The sequence below is a fragment of the Cebus imitator genome, unplaced genomic scaffold (assembly GCF_001604975.1).
Source record: "Cebus imitator isolate Cc_AM_T3 unplaced genomic scaffold, Cebus_imitator-1.0 Scaffold335, whole genome shotgun sequence".
NCBI lineage: Eukaryota > Metazoa > Chordata > Mammalia > Primates > Cebidae > Cebus > Cebus imitator.
In genome coordinates, this window is record NW_016107650.1 from 1,513,563 (window position 1) to 1,532,996 (window position 19,434).

Sequence of the window (19,434 nt, forward strand, 5' to 3'; positions counted from 1 at the left end):
AAAAAAAAAAAAAAGCCTAAATAAAATAGGTGAAAGTTCCCTGACTATTCAGGTGAATATACACAAAGTTTGAAGTGTTAACTTTTTTTTTCCCATTTCATTGATGTTACTGGTCACCCTAGGGGATTATTTCATCTGGTAGTCTGGGGCTAATCAGTAAATTCGAAAGAAAAATACCTGACAATTGTGTGTGTAACTTCCACAAGAATAGGCATCAAGGATATACTGTCAGCTATCAACAGCAGCCTGGCCGTACACCGTGCTTCTTGGGAAAATGCCATTCTTAATTTCAAAATGCTTTCATGTGTCCTCTTAACATTTAAAAGTTAGAATTCATTTGAAATAACATTTTGAATGTTTGTTATAGCCAGGTACTGTTGTAAGCTCTTCTTGTCTTAACCTCTCAACTTTGGGTGGAAATAGATGCAAAGGTTAAGTAACTTGTTCAAGCTCAGATCATAAGTAGTGGAGGATTTAAAACCAGGCTGTCTGGCTCTAGGGCTTACGCTCTTAATTTACCGTACTGAATTATACTTATGCTCACCAAGTTAGGCATTTCAGCAGCCATTTAAGTTTTTATTTTTGAATAACTTAGAAAACTTGCCAGAGTAATATGAAAGCTCCTGTGTAATCTTTACCCTCTTTTATTATTTTGCCACATTTTTTTCATTTTCTCTACCTATATTTATACATGTTTCCTGAGCCATTTGAGTTTGTTGCATACTTTGTGCTTCCTTAACCTTTCCTTAGTACTCTGGCATATGTTCTAAGTACAAGAATATTTCATGTAACTATAGAAAAATTACCGAACTCAGGGAATGTGATACTCTTTTATCATCCATATTCGTTTTGTTGTCTCAATATCCTTGGTAGCATTTTTTTTTTTTATCCCCCTGGAGATCACTGAATTCAGTTGTCGTCGGTTGTCTTTAATGTGGAAACAATTCCTTAGCCTTTCTGTGTTTCGTGACCTCTGCGTTTTTTGGAGTACAGGGCAATTTTTCTTGTAAATTGTTACTCATTTTGCATTTGAATTGTTTGTTCATGCTTAGATTGACATTATACCCTTCTCAAGCATACTCTCTATCTTCTCTTCATTGATGTTATTTCTGAGCACCTGGTCAAAGTGTCCTGGTTTTGTCCTATACATGGTATTTATTACTAGCAATCTCTGGGAAACAATATGAAAATACCCTGCTTTATGAGGAGTTCCCTTGATTCTTTCCAGACTAAAACCAGTCTTTATGATGGTTACAAAATAGTGATTTTCCAAATGTACCCCTCTGTCCATTTTCAGCATTTGTTGTAAGAAAAAGGGTTCTATCGGCCGGGCACGGTGGCTCACGCCTGTAATGCCAGCACTTTGGGAGGCCGAGGCGGGTGGATCACGAGGTCAAGAGATCGAGACCATGCTGGTCAACATGGTGAAACCCCATCTCTACTAAAACTACAAAAAATTAGGTGGGCATGGTGGTGCGTGCCTGTAGTCCCAGCTACTCAGGAGGCTGAGGCAGGAGAATTGCCTGAACCCAGGAGGCGGAGGTTGCAGTGAGCCGAGATTGCGCCATTGCACTCCAGCCTGGGTAACGAACGAAACTCCATCTCAAAAAAAAAAAGAAAAGAAAAAGGGTTCTATCTCTGCCATTGATTATCTACCTAAACACTATGGCCTCATTTTTTCCCCTCCAAATCATAATTTGCATGCCTTTATTATTTTGAGCATCTCCTTAATTTCAGGCATGAGACTGTAACTTTTCTGTCCCAGCCTCAAACCCTGGAATCAGCTGTTTGTTCTAGGAACTCAGGTTCCTTTAAGTGGGAAACTAGAAGTAAACTCCTGTATGCTTATTGCTACTATGGAGTCTGCTTCTTTCTGCCCTTTCAGTGGACAGATTAGTATGCGATCTAAGGTAGGGAAAGGATTTGCCTTTAACTGCTAATTTGATGAATTGACTTAAAGCTGCATCCTTTCTAGTCTTTAGTTGTGAAATGTTAAGATTCCCTGACATAGAAATCAAGCTGGGTGCAATGGCTCACATCTGTAAGCCCAGCACTTTGGGGGCCAGGCGGGAAGACTGCTTGAGCCTAGGAGTTTGAGTCCGGCCTGGGCAAACAGACCTTTTATCTACAAAAATAAAGTTAGGTATGGTGGCACGTGTCTGTGGTTCCAGCTACTCAGGAGGCTGAGGTTGAGGCTACAATAAGCTGGGATTATACCACTGTACTCCAACTTGGGTGACAGACTCTGTCTTTAGAGTGCCACTGTCAGCTGTACTTGGAGACTTGAGAAATGAACTAGGTCTTTTCAATACTGTAGACGACTGGGAGATTTGAGATCTGCATGGTTTTATTCTCAGTAAAAGAAAAGGGGCTAGTAGCATGCTTTTTTCCCTTCCCCTCTACCGGACCATTTCCTGTATCACTAACTTGCTGTACCTCAAACTTTCTTGAGGTCTATTTTAGGCCATATGGCTCAATCTACTTTATTTTTCATGATGGGCTGTAGTTCATATGTTTTGAAGTTTCATATCTTAAAAAAGGAAATGTTTAAGTGTGGGGCTGCATTTGCTATGGTCTGAATGTGTGCCCCTTAAATTTGTATGTTAAAATCCCAAACCCCCCCACAAGGTGATATTAGCAGGTGCGGGTCTTTAGGAAGTTACTAGATAATGAGGGCAGAAACCTAAAAACTGGAATAAGTACCCTTACAAAAGAGAACCCAGGCCAGGCACAGTGACTCTCACCAGTAATCCCAGCACTTTGGGGGGCTAAGGCGGGTGGATCACCTGAGGTCACGAGTTCGAGAGCAGTCTGGCCAACAGGGCAAAACCCCATCTCTAAAAAAAAAAAGTTAGAAAAATTAGCTGGGTGTGGTAGCACAGGCCTGTAGTCCCAGCTACATGGGAGGCAGGAGAATCGCTTGAACCCAGGAGTGAGCAGAGATCGTGCCACTGCACTCCATCCCGGGCAACAGGGCGAGACTCCGTTTAAAAAAAAAAAAAAAAAAAAGAACCTAGAGGGCTCATTTTCCCCTTCCACCAAGAGGCACCATCCATGAGCCAGGAAGCAGGCCCTCACCTGACAAGGTCTGCTGGGGCCTTGACGCAGGACATTCCAACCTCTAGAACCATGAAAAATTTCTGTTGTTCCTATAAGCTATCCAGTCTGTGATATTTTGCAATAGCAGCACAAACAGACTTAGAACCATTAATTTCTATTTCTCCTTGAGCTTAATACTGGACTTTGGTTTTAATCTTAGAATGGCCCTGCTAGCTTCTTTGCTTTGACTGTTTTCAAAACACTTTGAGCTAAGAATTTTTCACCCAGTTATCACATGATTAAAAACAATGCTTAAAATGAAGAAAAAAAAAAAAAAAACAAAAAACGTAGACACCCCCACCTTCACTCTACCCTACTTGGTTTCCAGGTCCTTTTCTTTAAAAAGAATATTTTCTAGCTACTTACGGTTTTGCTAGTTTATTTCAAGAATTAAAATTGAGTCAAATTTGCACTGGTCATTCATTATTGGGTTTCTTTAGGTAATTCTGCTGTTCTCTCAGTTTCCCAGGTGTTTTGTGTGTCTTCCTTGTGCTATTAATTTTCCTGTGGCCTTGTTGGTCAGATCCACAGAGGTAAATGCAAGTGTTTTTCCTTGCCTCAGAACATGTGCTGTAATCACTACAACTTCTCCTAATTTTGCAGGCGACATGTACCTTGAAAGGAAATGAATACAGTTAACAGCAAAGACTTTTTCAGGGGGAAAGTTGTGTGCATCTCACAACAGTGTGTACAAATAGTTTATAACAGTAGTATTGCTAAGTTTCTGTACTAGTCTTGCCCATTCCTTACCCACACAATTTTCTTTTCCCAAATATATGAGAAGTAGTTTTCTTGCCTCCCTTTTTTTCCCTTTGAGTTTCCCACTTCATATTTACTTGGGGATGGTGAAAGATTTCCTCCAGCTTTTATTCACCCTCCTTAACTTCTTAGGTGAAATTATCACTTGGTGTCTATATATTGTCCAATCCATATTTAGAATTTATTCGACTCTAAAATGACAAGATAACTATAAGGAATTGATACAATGTCCTTACAGTCTCGGTGATGTACTGTCTCCAAATATTTTTAAGAGATATATATCCTACCAACTTGTAATTATAAGTTGACTTTAACTCAGCTGACTCTAGCTAATTAAAAAAAAATTTTTGGAGATGAGGATTGTTTAAAACAAATGTTAATGTTTTAAAGGGAAATAATTTCCTTATAGTTTATTTTTATGTTTCTGCTTTTTAGAAGGAAGCCTTTAGGCTGGGCGCAGTGGCTGACGCCTGTAATCCCAGCACTTTGGGAGGCCAAGGCGGGTGGATCACTTGAGTTCAGGAGTTCGAGACCAGCCTGACCAACATAGTGAAACCCTGTCTTGAAAAAAAAAAAAAAAAAAAAAAAAAAAAAAAATAAAGAAAAAAAAAAAAAAAAAAAAAAAAAAAATACATATAAAATAAATATATATATATAAAATAAAAAAGAAGCCTTTAAAAAGGATATGTATTTTTGCCAAATTCAAAATAAGGCTTCAGTGTTTATGGCTAGGAGGTATAAGAAAGGTGGATCTGGCTGGGCGCAGTGGCTCACACCTGTAATCCCAGCACTTTGGGAGGCCGAGGCAGGCAGATCACGTGAGGTCAGAAGTTCGAGACCAGTCTGGCCAACATATTGAAACGCTGTCTCTACTAAAAATATAAAAATTAGCTGGGCATGGTGGTGGGCGCCTGTAATCCCAGCTACTTAGGAGGCTGAGGCAGGAGAATCGTGTGAACACTGGAGGCAGAGGTTGCAGTGAGCCAAGATCCCACCACTGCACTCCAGCCTGCGCAACAGGGCAAATTCCATCTCAAAAAAAAGGCAGATCTTATTGCTGGAAAGAACAGGCTTGTCTTGAATTCATGTACCTCAATTTAAAGAAATGAAAAATGGTATGTTTAGTAGTAGTTTGCCTAGTTTTTATTATCTCCCCAAATTTTGTCTTAGAAATCAAGAATTTTGGCTAACAGCCATTAACTTAAACTGAGGGAAGATAAGGAACCCTTTGTGCTACAGATGAGCAAACATTAAATCTGGGCAATTTGGAAGTTGGCATTTTGTCAGTAATCTAAAATTTCCCCCGTTGTTTTGGAACCTAGCTTGTTTTTAACCTAAGTCACAGTCTAACAGGCATCCTCAGTCTGTGTAATATAGAACTTAATGTGCAAGGGTACAGTAAATGTGTTACCATGTCAAGTAAATCAAAGAGCGAATCGTGAGGCATTCATTTACTGAAACATTGTTCATTTACTTTTGAAATATCTCTAATTTTTGAGACACTATGCCCTAGTTTTTGTTCAAGTGAATCAGTTTTTGAAGCTTAGGTAGCTCATCAAGAGCCAATGCTTTTGGCAACACATACTTTGAAAGGACAAGGCTATATTTGACTTATTAAAAATTCCATAGGATTGTAAAAGCAACAGTACCTTAGTAGATCATGAAATGCAGTGCTAGATTTGAAGATCTCTCCGCTCTTAAGAGAGACTTTTGGGGAAAATCAAGTCATCAACTGGTCTTACCACTTACCACATGAAATAAGAACTGCTGAATATGCTCACCAGTAACATAAGCAGAGCCTTTTCTGTACATCTTAATTTCAAAAAGAGCGTTTGGCTGCATCTTGTGATTTGCTTTACCCTCAATTTATTTCCATAAAGAAGGACTGAATGTTTCTTAAGTAAAACTGATAAAAGATTTAGATTCCTTAAAAGCCTACATTATTTCCATTACCTGGAAATATTTGGTCACAGTGGCCCTCTCAACCTAACCTCTCAATTACATTTTTCTGTTGCTTAGGTGGAAAAAGCAGCTGTCTTCAAAGTAAATCCTTGGACCCAGCTCTTTATTGAATGGGGTGGGCCATAGTACCAGTTTATGTTGGAGCTGAGTTTTTTACATTCAGGAAGTTTGGCCCTGCAGTGAAGGGGCACTGCTCCCTGATCATGTAGTTTAACTCAGAGCATGTCTGTGTAGTCACAGGGAGAGATCCAGGATTGCTGCCCATTCTTAAAACCCAACACTTTGTAACGCTGAGGTGGGCGCGGACACCTGAGGTCAGGAGTTTGAGCCCAGCCTGGCCAGCATAGTGAAACCCCATCTCTACTAAAAATACAAAAAATTAGCCAAGCATGGTGGCACATACCTGTAATTCCAGCTACTAGGGAGGCTGAGGCAGGAGAACGGGAGAATTGCTTGAGCCCTGCAGGCGTAGGCTAAAGTGAGCCAAGATCATGCCACTGCACTTGAATGTTTGGGATCATTCCCCCTTTACTATTGATACACACTGTACTTGGAAATTACTGCTCTAGTTCTAGATTTTAAGGCCCTGGAGTATTTTAGGACAAAGTCTATAGCTGCACTTAAGGAGATAAGCAGCTCATCGAATCTCATGTGTCATTAACATTATAAATGTGTTTAGTCTCAGTTGTTTATAGAGTTATCACACTGAAGGTATTTGGAATACAGTTTGGATACATACGTTATGTTCATATCGACACTGACTCCAGGTAATCCCCTTTCCGTGCATAACAGAGCATATGTTGAGATATTATCTATTAACGTGGCTGTCAAACCGCCATGGATAGTGCCTATTTTATTGGTATGTTCTTCTTCTACTTTCATTTCACAAATCACTTTCCCCGGAGCAGCAGAGACAAGAGTCACCTAAGTGTAAAAAAAAGAATTTTGAACATTCATTCTGTGGAATTAGAAAAGCCCAAAGTGCCCATGAAGAGCAATCATTGGATTGAACTGAATCTTCCAAAAAAGGTTGACAAATTCAAATAAATTGCCAATCTCTCTGATAGAAATTAACCCTTATGCAAGTTATTTTTAAAGAAAATGCATGTTTATTGAAAAAATAGTAGTTTTTACTGATCTCTACTCCTCTGTAGAAACCAAACATTCAGTCTGAGCTTTCCAGTCATACGTACGACGCCTGGCATTTTTGGATGTCTCCTTGGACATTTGACACCAACAAAGCCACCCAGCTGAGCTCTATTAACTCATTATAGGTTCAATTTGTTGTTTCCTAGTTTTGTACAAACAGAATAATATTAATATTTTAAGAGACTTAAAGAACAGTTCAACTTAAAAGACAAATTCATTGAGTTACTAGAATTAAAAAAAACTTTTATAAACCCATTAGTGTAAAGTGTAACAGTACTATCCAGCAAAGTAAGTTATTGCTTTTAAGGTGTTGCCCCATTTGTAAGTATAATGAAAAAGTATTACATGAAAGACACATGTAACAGTGCACATAAAATTTCATGATTTTTATGTCAAACATCTTTAAAAAGGCAACTTATTGAAAGGTAAGTTTTCCTATATGCTTAAATAACTAGGAAAAACCAACATGTATAATATTTAGAAGTTAGAGCTGAGCTATAAATGGAATGTGCTGCATCCAGCAACAGTAATTTTCACCCTCACTAGAGGTGTTGAGAAGAATATGGGTGAATATTTGATGTCTCTTGTATTTGGGAGTAGGAGGGATGTCTCAAGCATTAAATGGTTGGTTAGATTCTAGCTAAGTACCATTTGTTGGGCACTTTGATATGCTATGCACTGTGCCAAGCACTGTACATACACTATATAGTAAGGAAAAGACAATGTCCATTTTGCAGAGAACTTTAATTTGGAGTGATTTATTTTCAAAGGTCACCCAAGATGTGATAGAAACTGAGATTCAGATCTAGGTCTTCCCACATTCATATCTCCCTAGTCACTCACTATAATATAAAGTAACCTCTAGGTATGTAGTGGCCCTTATGGCTCCTACCAGGAAGACAGTTGAGAGTTTCACAAACTACCTATTTAGTGGTTGTATCGCTGAAGGCCCTGAAGGAAAACAGAACCATGCAACATAAAACATCCTAAAAAAATATTATGTCATGTTTGGCACAACAGGTAAATAAATCAATGTCAAAAATAAATGTTAGAATACGATATTCTGTTTCGCTTTTTTTTTTTTTTTTTTTTTTCTTTGAGATGGAGTCTTACTCTGTTGTCCAGGCTGGAGTGCAGTGGTGCAATCTAGGCACACTGCAACCTCCGCCTCCCAGGTTCAAGTGATCTGCCTTAGCCTCCCAAGCAGCTGGGATTACAGGAGCATGCCACCACACCCAGCTAATTTTTGTATTTTTAAGAGATGAGGTTTCACCATGTTGGTCAGGCTGGTCTTAAACTCCTGACCTTGGGTGACTGGCCCGCCTCAGCCTCCCAAAGTGCTGAGATTACAGGTGTGAGCCACCACACCTGACCCAGGATCATCTTTTTATAGCAATAAATGATCTAGCCACAAGATGTCCTCATAAACTAATAATACATACCAAGCAGGAATAAGGTGTAAACTCACCCCATTCAGACATTTATGTGATTTTTTATATCAGGCATTGGCAATGTAAAAAATGAATAAAGTTTAATCCCTGCTCTTTCTTAGTGGGTTCAGCCTAAAGGAAGAGACAAGTACAGAAATTGCAGTAGAAGACATTTCTGTAGACAGAATAAATACAGGTTTCCTGGAGTAAAGATATCTAACTTTTAAAAGTGTATGTTTCCTGAGAAAAGACATTAGGAAAGGCTTCCTGGAGAATGACATCCGAGTCTTGAAGAAGACGCAGGAGTTAGCCAGGTGAAGATAAGGAAAAAACCCAGGCAGTTTAAGAAACAGAACTAAATATGAGCAGCTTGTAGACATCAAAGGTAGTTTTATTGTATATATGTAATTTTTGAGACAGAGTCTCACTCTGTCACCCAGGCTGGAGTGCAGTGGCACGTTCTCAGCTTATTGCAACCTCTGCCTCCCAGGTTCAAGTAATTCTTCTGCCTCAGCCTCTGGAGTAGCTGGGACTACAGGTGCGTGCCACCGCACCCAGCTAATTTTTGTATTTTTAGTAGAGATGGAGTTTCGCCAAGTTGGCCAGGTGGGTCTCGAACTCCCAAAATGCTGGGATTACAGGCATGAGCCACTGCACCTCAGTTTTAGTGTATTTTAAGGCAGTTTGTTCAGTAAAGCTTAGTTCTTAAAGTTCCATTTTATTACCTAACTTTGGCTGAGATGACAAAAGGTAAGACAAATGTCACCGTTAGATTTTTCTAGTATAGAATATTGGTTTAGATTTTTTTCCTTCCAATTTGAAAGGCCAGAGGACATAGTAACAAAATTGTTTTAAAATTTACATTGGAATAGAGAGAATTCTGTACTGGGCAGCCTGATAAAGCAAGATAAATGCCTTTATATGTTCTCAATTCTTGTCTCCACAAGTCAAATAAGAGAATTAAACCAACAGAAGAAAATGATGAAGGAATAGTTCTCTCTACCCTCTCAGAGCTAATGAGTAGTCTTGTTGGGAAAGAGGCCAATGCAGAACTTGTTTCTGATGAAGAAGGGGAGCAGGGAGAGAACCTCGTGAAAAAAAATCTTGGCCTTGGTAAAGATGGGCTGTAGGGAGCACGCTTGTTTATTCAGCTACATCAACGTAGCTAACTCCATGTTAGAGACCATGCTGAGCAATTTGGCATGTGCTGTCTCAGTGCTGCCAATGTTTGAAAAGAATACTGTTGTCTCCATTTTACAGATGAGAAACAGCTAGTCTAACTAGGATGTCTCAGATATAACAATTATGCAGAACAGCCTGCTCTCCCATATCTGGACTGCTGCAAACATCTGATTCCTTAGGTGTCTTAGTGAAGATGAGTATGGAAGCTTTTATGATGTCAAAGGGTCAAAAATTTTCCTGCCATGGCCTAACAACACAGCCCAGATATGTTCCAGTGCCAGGATCCTGCAGTTGGGGCAACTGCAGTAGGTTGGCAAGAACTTTTATGGCTCAGCACCATTTGGCACAATGGGCTCCTTAGTTTGTCATAAAAATTCTTACATGCGCACACACATATACAATAATCCGTCCCTTTTCTATATGGCCTTATAACATGCTGTCTCTTCCCAGCACCTCATGCATTCACATGCGTTTATACAACTTAAGTCTGTGTAATCCCAGCACTTTCAGAGGCTGAGGCGGGCAGATCACTTGGGATCAGGAGTTTGAGAGCAGCCTGGCCAACATGGTGAAACCCCGTCTCTACTAAAAATACAAAAACCATCTGAACATGGTGGTGTACACCTGTAATTTCAACTACTTGGGAGGCCGAGGCAGGAGAATCCCTTGGACCTGGAGGCAGAGGTTGCGGTTAGCCAAATTCATGGCACTGCACTCCAACCTGGGCAACAGAGTAAGTCTGTCTCAAAAAAAGAAAAAAAAAAAAAAAAAGAGGATTGAGGTTGCCATGTAGCCCCTTACCCTCCCTCTCCCACCTGAGCTTAAATTAATCACAAATAGACACTCCAGGTGACAGAGTGTCTTCCCTTTCCTCACTTTTTCGGTAATGAGAGGGAGAAGGGCTGCCTAATAACAGCAGTGAAGATGCTGTTACTCATCACTGAGATGGTCCTTCATGAAGCTGAAAACCAAAAACTGTCCTTAGGCCTTGGCATTTCAGATTATCCTGGTCTTTAAAAGAGTTGCATTCTGCTGAGCAGAGGAATAAATAAATAAGCCACCGCCATCACTGTGACTGCTGCTGAATGCTGTGCAGCTCCCCACCACTGCTTCTGCTAAACAGATAAAGGAATATCTGTCTCTGGCTCAGTAAGGGTGTCTGTAATGGGCCTAAGGCACAAGAGTGTGACATATGGCATGAGAAATATCTGTGTATATAAATATGTGAGCTACCCAAAAAAGGCTGGATACAGAAGCACAGAGAAGAACAATCTTAATGGATGAGAATTTTTATGTGTATCTTTGTGAATAAGGCTGTTTTCAAGCAATTTTCCCTGACGACGGACATTGCTAACTTCATGCATGACACGGCAGATGACAAGAGGTGTGTCTAAGCACAGTATGTGAATGTCTAAGCACACTAATTCACAGTATGTGAATACCTTCACATAAGCAGGAAACAGGGTAAAAAGAGAGGATGTGGCAGTGTGATGGGGTGGCAACAGCAAAAACAGATGACATGTTCAAAGGGCTCTGGAAAAGCAGATGCTATACAGGTACTATGGTTCAACCACATTGCTGTTATCAGTCCAGCATTGCTTCTTTTAAGCTTCATTACACAGGTGGCTTCCAGAGCTTCTGGCTCTGGAAGCTGACTTAGGCAAGACCCTGAACTGAGATTTCCCCATCTAGAGAGATAACGCACTGCCCTTATAGGGTTTTGTAAAAACTAAGATTAAAATGCAAATTAATCAGACAGGACAAGGCCTGGTATATCACAGGTGATCAAAACACTTTAATTTTGGGAGGCTGAGGTGGAGGATTGCTTGAGCCCAGGAGTTTGAGACCAGCCTGGGCGACCCAGCAAGACCCCAACTCTATAAAAATTTTTTTAAAATTAGCCATATATGGTGACATGTGCCTGTAGTCCCAGCTCCCAGGGAGGCTGAGGTGGGGAGGATAGCTTGAGCCCAAGAGGTCAAGGCTGCAGTAAGCTGTGATTGTGCCACTGCACTACAGCCTGGGTGGCAGAGTGAGACCCAAAACAACACCACAACAACAAAACAACAACAAAAACACTGTCCACAAAACAACAACAAAAACACTTTACTGTGCATCCTTATTATAAAAAACTATTATCAAACAGAAATTTTGGTTTGTATAGTTTGGGATGAATTTTCTTAAAATTATTTCTATTGCCAACGTCAACTATGACCTGACCACCAAACTCAACAAACCCTTGACAGCCTCTCTCTCCCTGAAGTGACCTTTCAGCATTTGGAGGCATCATGAACTTTTCCTGGGCTTCCCTTAACCCCCACGACACCACCTCCTCCTGGTTTTCCTCCTGCTCTACCAGCCACTCCCCAGTCTCCTTTGCTGGATCTTATTTCTTAGAGTTAACTAGTCATTCAAAGACCAAAGTTGGTGTTGAATTTACTCAGAAAGATATAGGATATATTTCTCTCCTGGGTTGTTGCAACTGACTTCCTATTTATCTCCCTGTTTCTGCCCTTGCCACCACCCCCATGTTTAGTCTCAATATTAGCAACAAGAGTGCTCCTTTGAAAATACAAACAGTGGTTGACAGAAAATGACAGTGCAAAAGGGATATGCATTCAGCACAATCCTTGATTTTGTGTTCGGATAAACCTATTGTTAACCTGAAAATATCTCAATTTATGATTGGCTTATCCCAACGTGACCCCATCGTAAGTCAAAGAGCAGCTATAGAAGTCAAATTATGTCACTATTCTGCTTAAACCCTCTCTAATGGAGCCCTCAAACACTGAAAAGCACAGCAGTGGAAAGTGTGAGGCACTTACACTTATGTTCCCCTTTCTGGAATACTCTTCCCCTTCAATATCCATGACTTTGTCAGGTCTTTATTGAAACGTCACTGTTTCAGTGACATCTTTCCAGCTGACATTTAAAACCGAACTTCTTATAAAAAGAACTCATAAGTATACACATCTTGGGGTAGAGCAGGGGGCGGATTTAAGTTCTCCTGCACCAATACTCTCTGTCTTCCATCTTTATTTTCCTTTATAGCAATTATCACCATCTAACATACTATATATTTATTTTCTTTACCTATTTTGGTTAGTGTTTGATTTGTTCCACTAAAATATAATCTCCTTTGCATGCAGGGTTTTTGTCAGTTGTGTTCACTGATAGATCTCCAGTACCTAGAACAGGAATGTTTTAGTAGCTAACATACATTCCTAAAGACAGACAAATCAGCAGATATTTTCAATATATACAGAAAGTCCTACAACAAACGTTAGCCAAGGCATAGAAGTGATGAGAGGAAGAAATTTGGGGCTGCCAGGGAAGGCTTCTCGGAGATGGCAGGTGTCACCAAAAAGGACTTTGAAGGATAAGTGAAAATGGCAGGCAAATGTTGCAAGAGCAGAGGATCCAAAGGCAAGTAAGATGCTGCCCTAGACCTCAGGAGTGTACAAAACAGCAAGGGTGATCAGAGAAGGCCCAAAATAACCAGAGTTGGCAGATTAATGCCAGGGGAAGCAAAATAAAGCCCTAGGAAAGAGCAAAGAGGAATTCAATTACATAGTTCCTGAAGGTTAGTTAGTTAGCTAAGTTTAAGTAACACTGCTTTTGTTCATTGAAATAGTAGTGGTGGTGAGAAATATGCTATGAAACAATAAAAACTATTACCGTACCACTAAAACAAAGTTTAGTGATTAAAAAGAAATCATTCCAAAATGCCTGTAAAGGTGGGTGCTCTGAAGTCCACTATCACATGGATCTCATTGGCAAGGCTTCTCTCATACACAGGAAACAGGGGGCTGACTGGGAAGGAGAGAGCCTTTCTTATCCTGTCTTGCATAGATTGAGGATTTGGGAAATGTTTGTTCACACTTACAGTTCTCCTTTAAAGAGGGAAAGCACAAATTGTGTAGAATTTCTGCAATTGAGCCTCAATTTGGAATCCAGTACTTGAGTAGAGTAGTTCCCAGGAGGGGATGATGCCCTGAAGGAACGCAAATATGGTGAACCAAGGCCAGACGAATAGCCCATTCTCCATACAAAACAAAACAGGTACAAAGAAACTTAAATCATCTCTGTTCACTGAGGAATAGTATGCTACGAAGTTCTGGAACTCTATGATGGCCAAGTAAAAACTATAGTTTTTGTTTAGTGTTCCATTCTTAATTGATCAGTAGCTCAGAGGATCTACATAGAAAGAACTGAATCTTGACTATCTTCCAAGGCAGAGAAAACGTATTCATCATTTCTCTTGAAATTGGTCATCCATTCACCACTGCTAAAATTATAAATTCATTTTATAAAATAGTTCTATTTGCTGTGAGTTTACGCCACATTCCTTTCCTCTACAATATGAATAACACTTATTGAGTTCATTATTTCACTAATTGTATGCTGATTCCTTAAATCCTATCTCTGAGTCATCTTACTGTTTTTAATTATAGAAATAAACTTTCGTTTTACATATAAAAAGGAGTATGGAAGTACAATTTCCTACCTACTTCTCCTTCAGTGCTGAGTATCATTCCATGCCATTCCCTAGGCCTACTCAGATATACACAGGGTATACAATTTTTTTAAGGGGTGTTTTTCTTCCCTTTTATTCAATTACAAAAATGGAATCATATTATACACATTACTTGAAATTTTCATTTTTTTTCCCCAATGTATCAGTCATTTCTCTAGCTCAATTCATTTATTTTTAATTTTTTTAGAGATGGCGGTCTCCATAATTTGCCAGGCTGGACTCAAACTCCTGGGCTTAAGTAACCCAAAAAGATAAGGTGTGCCACCATGCCCAGCCTCCAACACAATGTATATAGATCTCTTTCAATAGCTGTGTGGTATTCCCTATATATTGGAATTTATCAAACTATTTCTTGAAATATGTGTTATTTCCGGATTTTTTTTTTTTTTTACTATTACAAATATGTTTTTATTTGTATAGGATCGATTGACAAAATTAGATAGCTGAGTAAAAGAGTATATATTTTAAAGTTTTTTGCTGTTGTTTTTTGAGACGGAGTCTCCTTGTTGCCCAAGGCTGCAGTGCAGTGGTGCAATCTTGGCTCACTTGCAGCGTCCGCCTCTCGGGCTCAAACGATTCTCTTGCTTCAGTCTCCCGAGTAGCTGGGACTACAGGCGCCACCACCACCACGCCTGGCTAATTTTCGCATTTTTAGTAGAGATGGGGTTTCACCATGCTGGCCAGGCTGATCTTGAGCTCCTGATTTCCGGTGATCTGCCCACCTCTGCCTCCCAAAGTGCTGGGATTACAGGTGTGAGCCACCACACGGATCTGCCAGATTATTTTCCAACAGTAATGAATATGTTGTTCCCTCATTGCTCATCAATATGCATATTACCTTAATTTTTACACTCTGACAAGCAAAACATAGTCTCTCATGGTTTTAATTTGCATTAGCCAGACTCAAAGTGCTTTTAAGCATCCTTTAATGTCTATTGCCTATTTCTTTTTCTGTGAATAGCCAATTTATGTCTTTTGTGCCCATTTACCTATTACAGTCTGTCTCTATAGTTTTTACCTATCAGATTTTAACACCAATTCATATGGCGAAATTGTAGACTGTTGTATTTTGACTTTCATTGTATCTAGACATAAAAAGATGAGTTCAGATGAACAAAGTGCATAGTGCCCAACACATAGTGCTATGTAGATGTTTTTAAACATAAATATGATTGAAATTTCTAACTTTTTAAGGTTGTACACATCATTTAATGACATGCTCCTGTTAGTAAATCATTTTTGAGATGTGACTTACAGTAACACAGGACTCCACATGAAGTTACTGTGATTTCTTTTACTAATTCTTCCATGGTTGGACATTTAGGTTACTTCCCCCTACACACTTTTTTTGGGACAGGGTCTCACTCTGTTGCACAACTGGACTGCAGTGGCATGATCATAGCTCACTGCAGCCTTGACCTCCTGGGCTCAAGGGTTCCTCTCACTTTAGCCTCCTGTGCAGCTGGGACCACAGGCACATACCAACACACCTGGTTAATTTTTTGATTTTTTTTTTGTAGAGATGGGGGCTAGGGGGGTCTCACTTTGTTGCGAAAGTGGAAAGAGAGGGGAGGGGAGGGAAGGGGAGGGGAGGACTATGGCACTCCCCTCTCTTGTCATGTGACGCGCTTGCCCGTACTTTGCTTTCAGAAATGATTGTAAGCTTCCTGAGGCTCTCACCAGAAGCAGGCACCCCACTTCTTGTACAGCCTGCAGAATTGTAAATCAAAATAATCCTTTTATTTATAAATTACTGTCTCAAGTATTCCTTTATAGCAACGCAAATGGACTAACACAGGTGGTAAATTTTACGTTATGTGTATTTTACCAAAATTTTTTAAAAAGGATACATCGATATTTCCTGAAATTACTTATTAATGAAACTCTTTTTCTAAATAGTACCTCTGACAGGAGTATTCCTTGGAGTACACTTTCCATTCCTAGGTTATAAATTCCTAGAGGCCAAGAACTATGGTTGGTATTTCTTTATAATCCCACAGTACTTAGTTCACTGACAAATTTAAAGGTGATCTTTATAGCAAGAGCAGGACATTTATTCTGATTGTTAACCTTTGTTTTTGTTTTATTTTTTTCATTTTTAAAATTGAGATTGGGTCTAATACCCAATGTTAGCCAGGGTAGTCTTGAACTCCTGGCCTCAAGCAATTCTCCCGCCTAGGCCTCCCAAAGTGCTGGGACTACAAGTGTGTGCTATGGTGCCTAGCCTGACTATTAACTTTTGTTCTAAGTCAATGTTTTGTTTTTTTTTTTTGGGACGGAGTTTCGCTCTTGTTACCCAGGCTGGAGTGCAATGGCGCGATCTCGGCTCACCGCAACCTCCGCCTCCTGGGTTCAGGCAATTCTCCTGCCCCAGCCTCCTGAGTAGCTGGGATTACAGGCACGCGCCACCATGCCCAGCTAATTTTTTGCATTTTTAGTAGAGACGGGGTTTCACCGTGCTGACCAGGATGGTCTCGATCTCTTGACCTCGTGATCCACCCGCCTCGGCCTCCCAAAGTGCTGGGATTACAGGCTTGAGCCACCGCGCCCGGCCTAAGTCAATGTTTTTTAACCTTAGCACTATGAAATTGGGGCTTTGTAATTTTTTTACTGTGGGGGAAGGGGCACAGACCTGTGCACTGTAGGATATTTAGCACCCCTTCCGGTCTCTATTCATTAGATGCCAGTAGCATCCCTCAAAAATGTCTCCAGACATTGCCAATGTCCCTTGGGGAGCAAATTCACCACCAATTGAGAACTGCTCGTCCAGGTCATATTGCCTTAAAAAGTACAGTAAAAGGAAAGAGACTATGCTCACAAGGAGATTTATGAGTTACTATGCATAATACATTATACATAATACATAATACATTATCCCTAGCAACTCTGCCGACACAAAACATAGACAGCCACAAAACCTCTTTTAGATCAAATTAGGAAACACAGGGTACCTACAATGGAATCAATCTGTGCAGTTCACCAGCCGGTAATATGTCGGTACTGAGCACTTGCAACATGGCCAGTCTGAACTGAGAAGGACTGTAAGTATAACATTCACACTGGATTTCAAACATTAAGTATGAAAAGATTAAAGACTCAAAAAATTTAAAAAAAAAATTTTTTTTTTAGAGACATGGTCTCACTCTGTCACCAGGCTGGAGTGCCCTGGTACAATCAGTTCACTGCAGCCTTGAACTCCTGGCTCAAGGGATCCTCTTGCCTCTGCCTTCAGAGGAGAGGAGACTACAGGGACATACCATGCCTGGAAAATTTTTCATTTTTTGTAAAGAGGGGTCTTGCTATGTTGCCCAGGCAAGTTTCAAACTCCTAGCCTCATGCAACCTTCCCACCGAGGCCTCCCAAAACACGGGGATTAGGTATGAGATCATGCCCGATTGAATACTCTTTTTTTTTTTTTGAGATGGAGTTTCATTCTTGTTGCCCAGGCTGGAGTGCAGTGGTGCAATCTTGGCTCACTGCAGCGTCCGCCTCTCGGGCTCAAACGATTCTCTTGCTTCAGTCTCCCGAGTAGCTGGGACTACAGGCGCCACCACCACCACGCCTGGCTAATTTTCGCATTTTTAGTAGAGATGGGGTTTCACCATGCTGGCCAGGCTGATCTTGAGCTCCTGATTTCCGGTGATCTGCCCACCTCTGCCTCCCAAAGTGCTGGGATTACAGGTGTGAGCCACCACACGGATCTGCCAGATTATTTTCCAACAGTAATGAATATGTTGTTCCCTCATTGCTCATCAATATGCATATTACCTTAATTTTTACACTCTGACAAGCAAAACATAGTCTCTCATGGTTTTAATTTGCATTAGCCAGACTCAAAGTGCTTTTAAGCATCCTTTAATGTCTATTGCCTATTTCTTTTTCTGTGAATAGCCAATTTATGTCTTTTGTGCCCATTTACCTATTACAGTCTGTCTCTATAGTTTTTACCTATCAGATTTTAACACCAATTCATATGGCGAAATTGTAGACTGTTGTATTTTGACTTTCATTGTATCTAGACATAAAAAGATGAGTTCAGATGAACAAAGTGCATAGTGCCCAACACATAGTGCTATGTAGATGTTTTTAAACATAAATATGATTGAAATTTCTAACTTTTTAAGGTTGTACACATCATTTAATGACATGCTCCTGTTAGTAAATCATTTTTGAGATGTGACTTACAGTAACACAGGACTCCACATGAAGTTACTGTGATTTCTTTTACTAATTCTTCCATGGTTGGACATTTAGGTTACTTCCCCCTACACACTTTTTTTGGGACAGGGTCTCACTCTGTTGCACAACTGGACTGCAGTGGCATGATCATAGCTCACTGCAGCCTTGACCTCCTGGGCTCAAGGGTTCCTCTCACTTTAGCCTCCTGTGCAGCTGGGACCACAGGCACATACCAACACACCTGGTTAATTTTTTGATTTTTTTTTTGTAGAGATGGGGGCTAGGGGGGTCTCACTTTGTTGCGAAAGTGGAAAGAGAGGGGAGGGGAGGGAAGGGGAGGGGAGGACTATGGCACTCCCCTCTCTTGTCATGTGACGCGCTTGCCCGTACTTTGCTTTCAGAAATGATTGTAAGCTTCCTGAGGCTCTCACCAGAAGCAGGCACCCCACTTCTTGTACAGCCTGCAGAATTGTAAATCAAAATAATCCTTTTATTTATAAATTACTGTCTCAAGTATTCCTTTATAGCAACGCAAATGGACTAACACAGGTGGTAAATTTTACGTTATGTGTATTTTACCAAAATTTTTTAAAAAGGATACATCGATATTTCCTGAAATTACTTATTAATGAAACTCTTTTTCTAAATAGTACCTCTGACAGGAGTATTCCTTGGAGTACACTTTCCATTCCTAGGTTATAAATTCCTAGAGGCCAAGAACTATGGTTGGTATTTCTTTATAATCCCACAGTACTTAGTTCACTGACAAATTTAAAGGTGATCTTTATAGCAAGAGCAGGACATTTATTCTGATTGTTAACCTTTGTTTTTGTTTTATTTTTTTCATTTTTAAAATTGAGATTGGGTCTAATACCCAATGTTAGCCAGGGTAGTCTTGAACTCCTGGCCTCAAGCAATTCTCCCGCCTAGGCCTCCCAAAGTGCTGGGACTACAAGTGTGTGCTATGGTGCCTAGCCTGACTATTAACTTTTGTTCTAAGTCAATGTTTTGTTTTTTTTTTTTGGGACGGAGTTTCGCTCTTGTTACCCAGGCTGGAGTGCAATGGCGCGATCTCGGCTCACCGCAACCTCCGCCTCCTGGGTTCAGGCAATTCTCCTGCCCCAGCCTCCTGAGTAG

General features: G+C 40.3%; 1 protein-coding gene across 1 annotated transcript in view; it reads right to left on the reverse strand.

Moving 5' to 3' along the window:
* Positions 1 to 3,461: 3,461 nt before the first annotated feature.
* Positions 3,462 to 19,434, reverse strand: part of ACOT13 (acyl-CoA thioesterase 13) — a 38,599-nt gene continuing 22,626 nt past the window's right edge. The window contains exons 2-3 of the mRNA XM_017505239.2: positions 6,560 to 6,744; positions 3,462 to 3,713 (exon numbers count right to left, since the gene is read on the reverse strand). Of these exons, the coding sequence (XP_017360728.1) occupies positions 3,557 to 3,713; positions 6,560 to 6,744 (342 nt within the window). The 3' untranslated portion in view covers positions 3,462 to 3,556. The remainder of the gene's footprint in view (positions 3,714 to 6,559; positions 6,745 to 19,434) is intronic.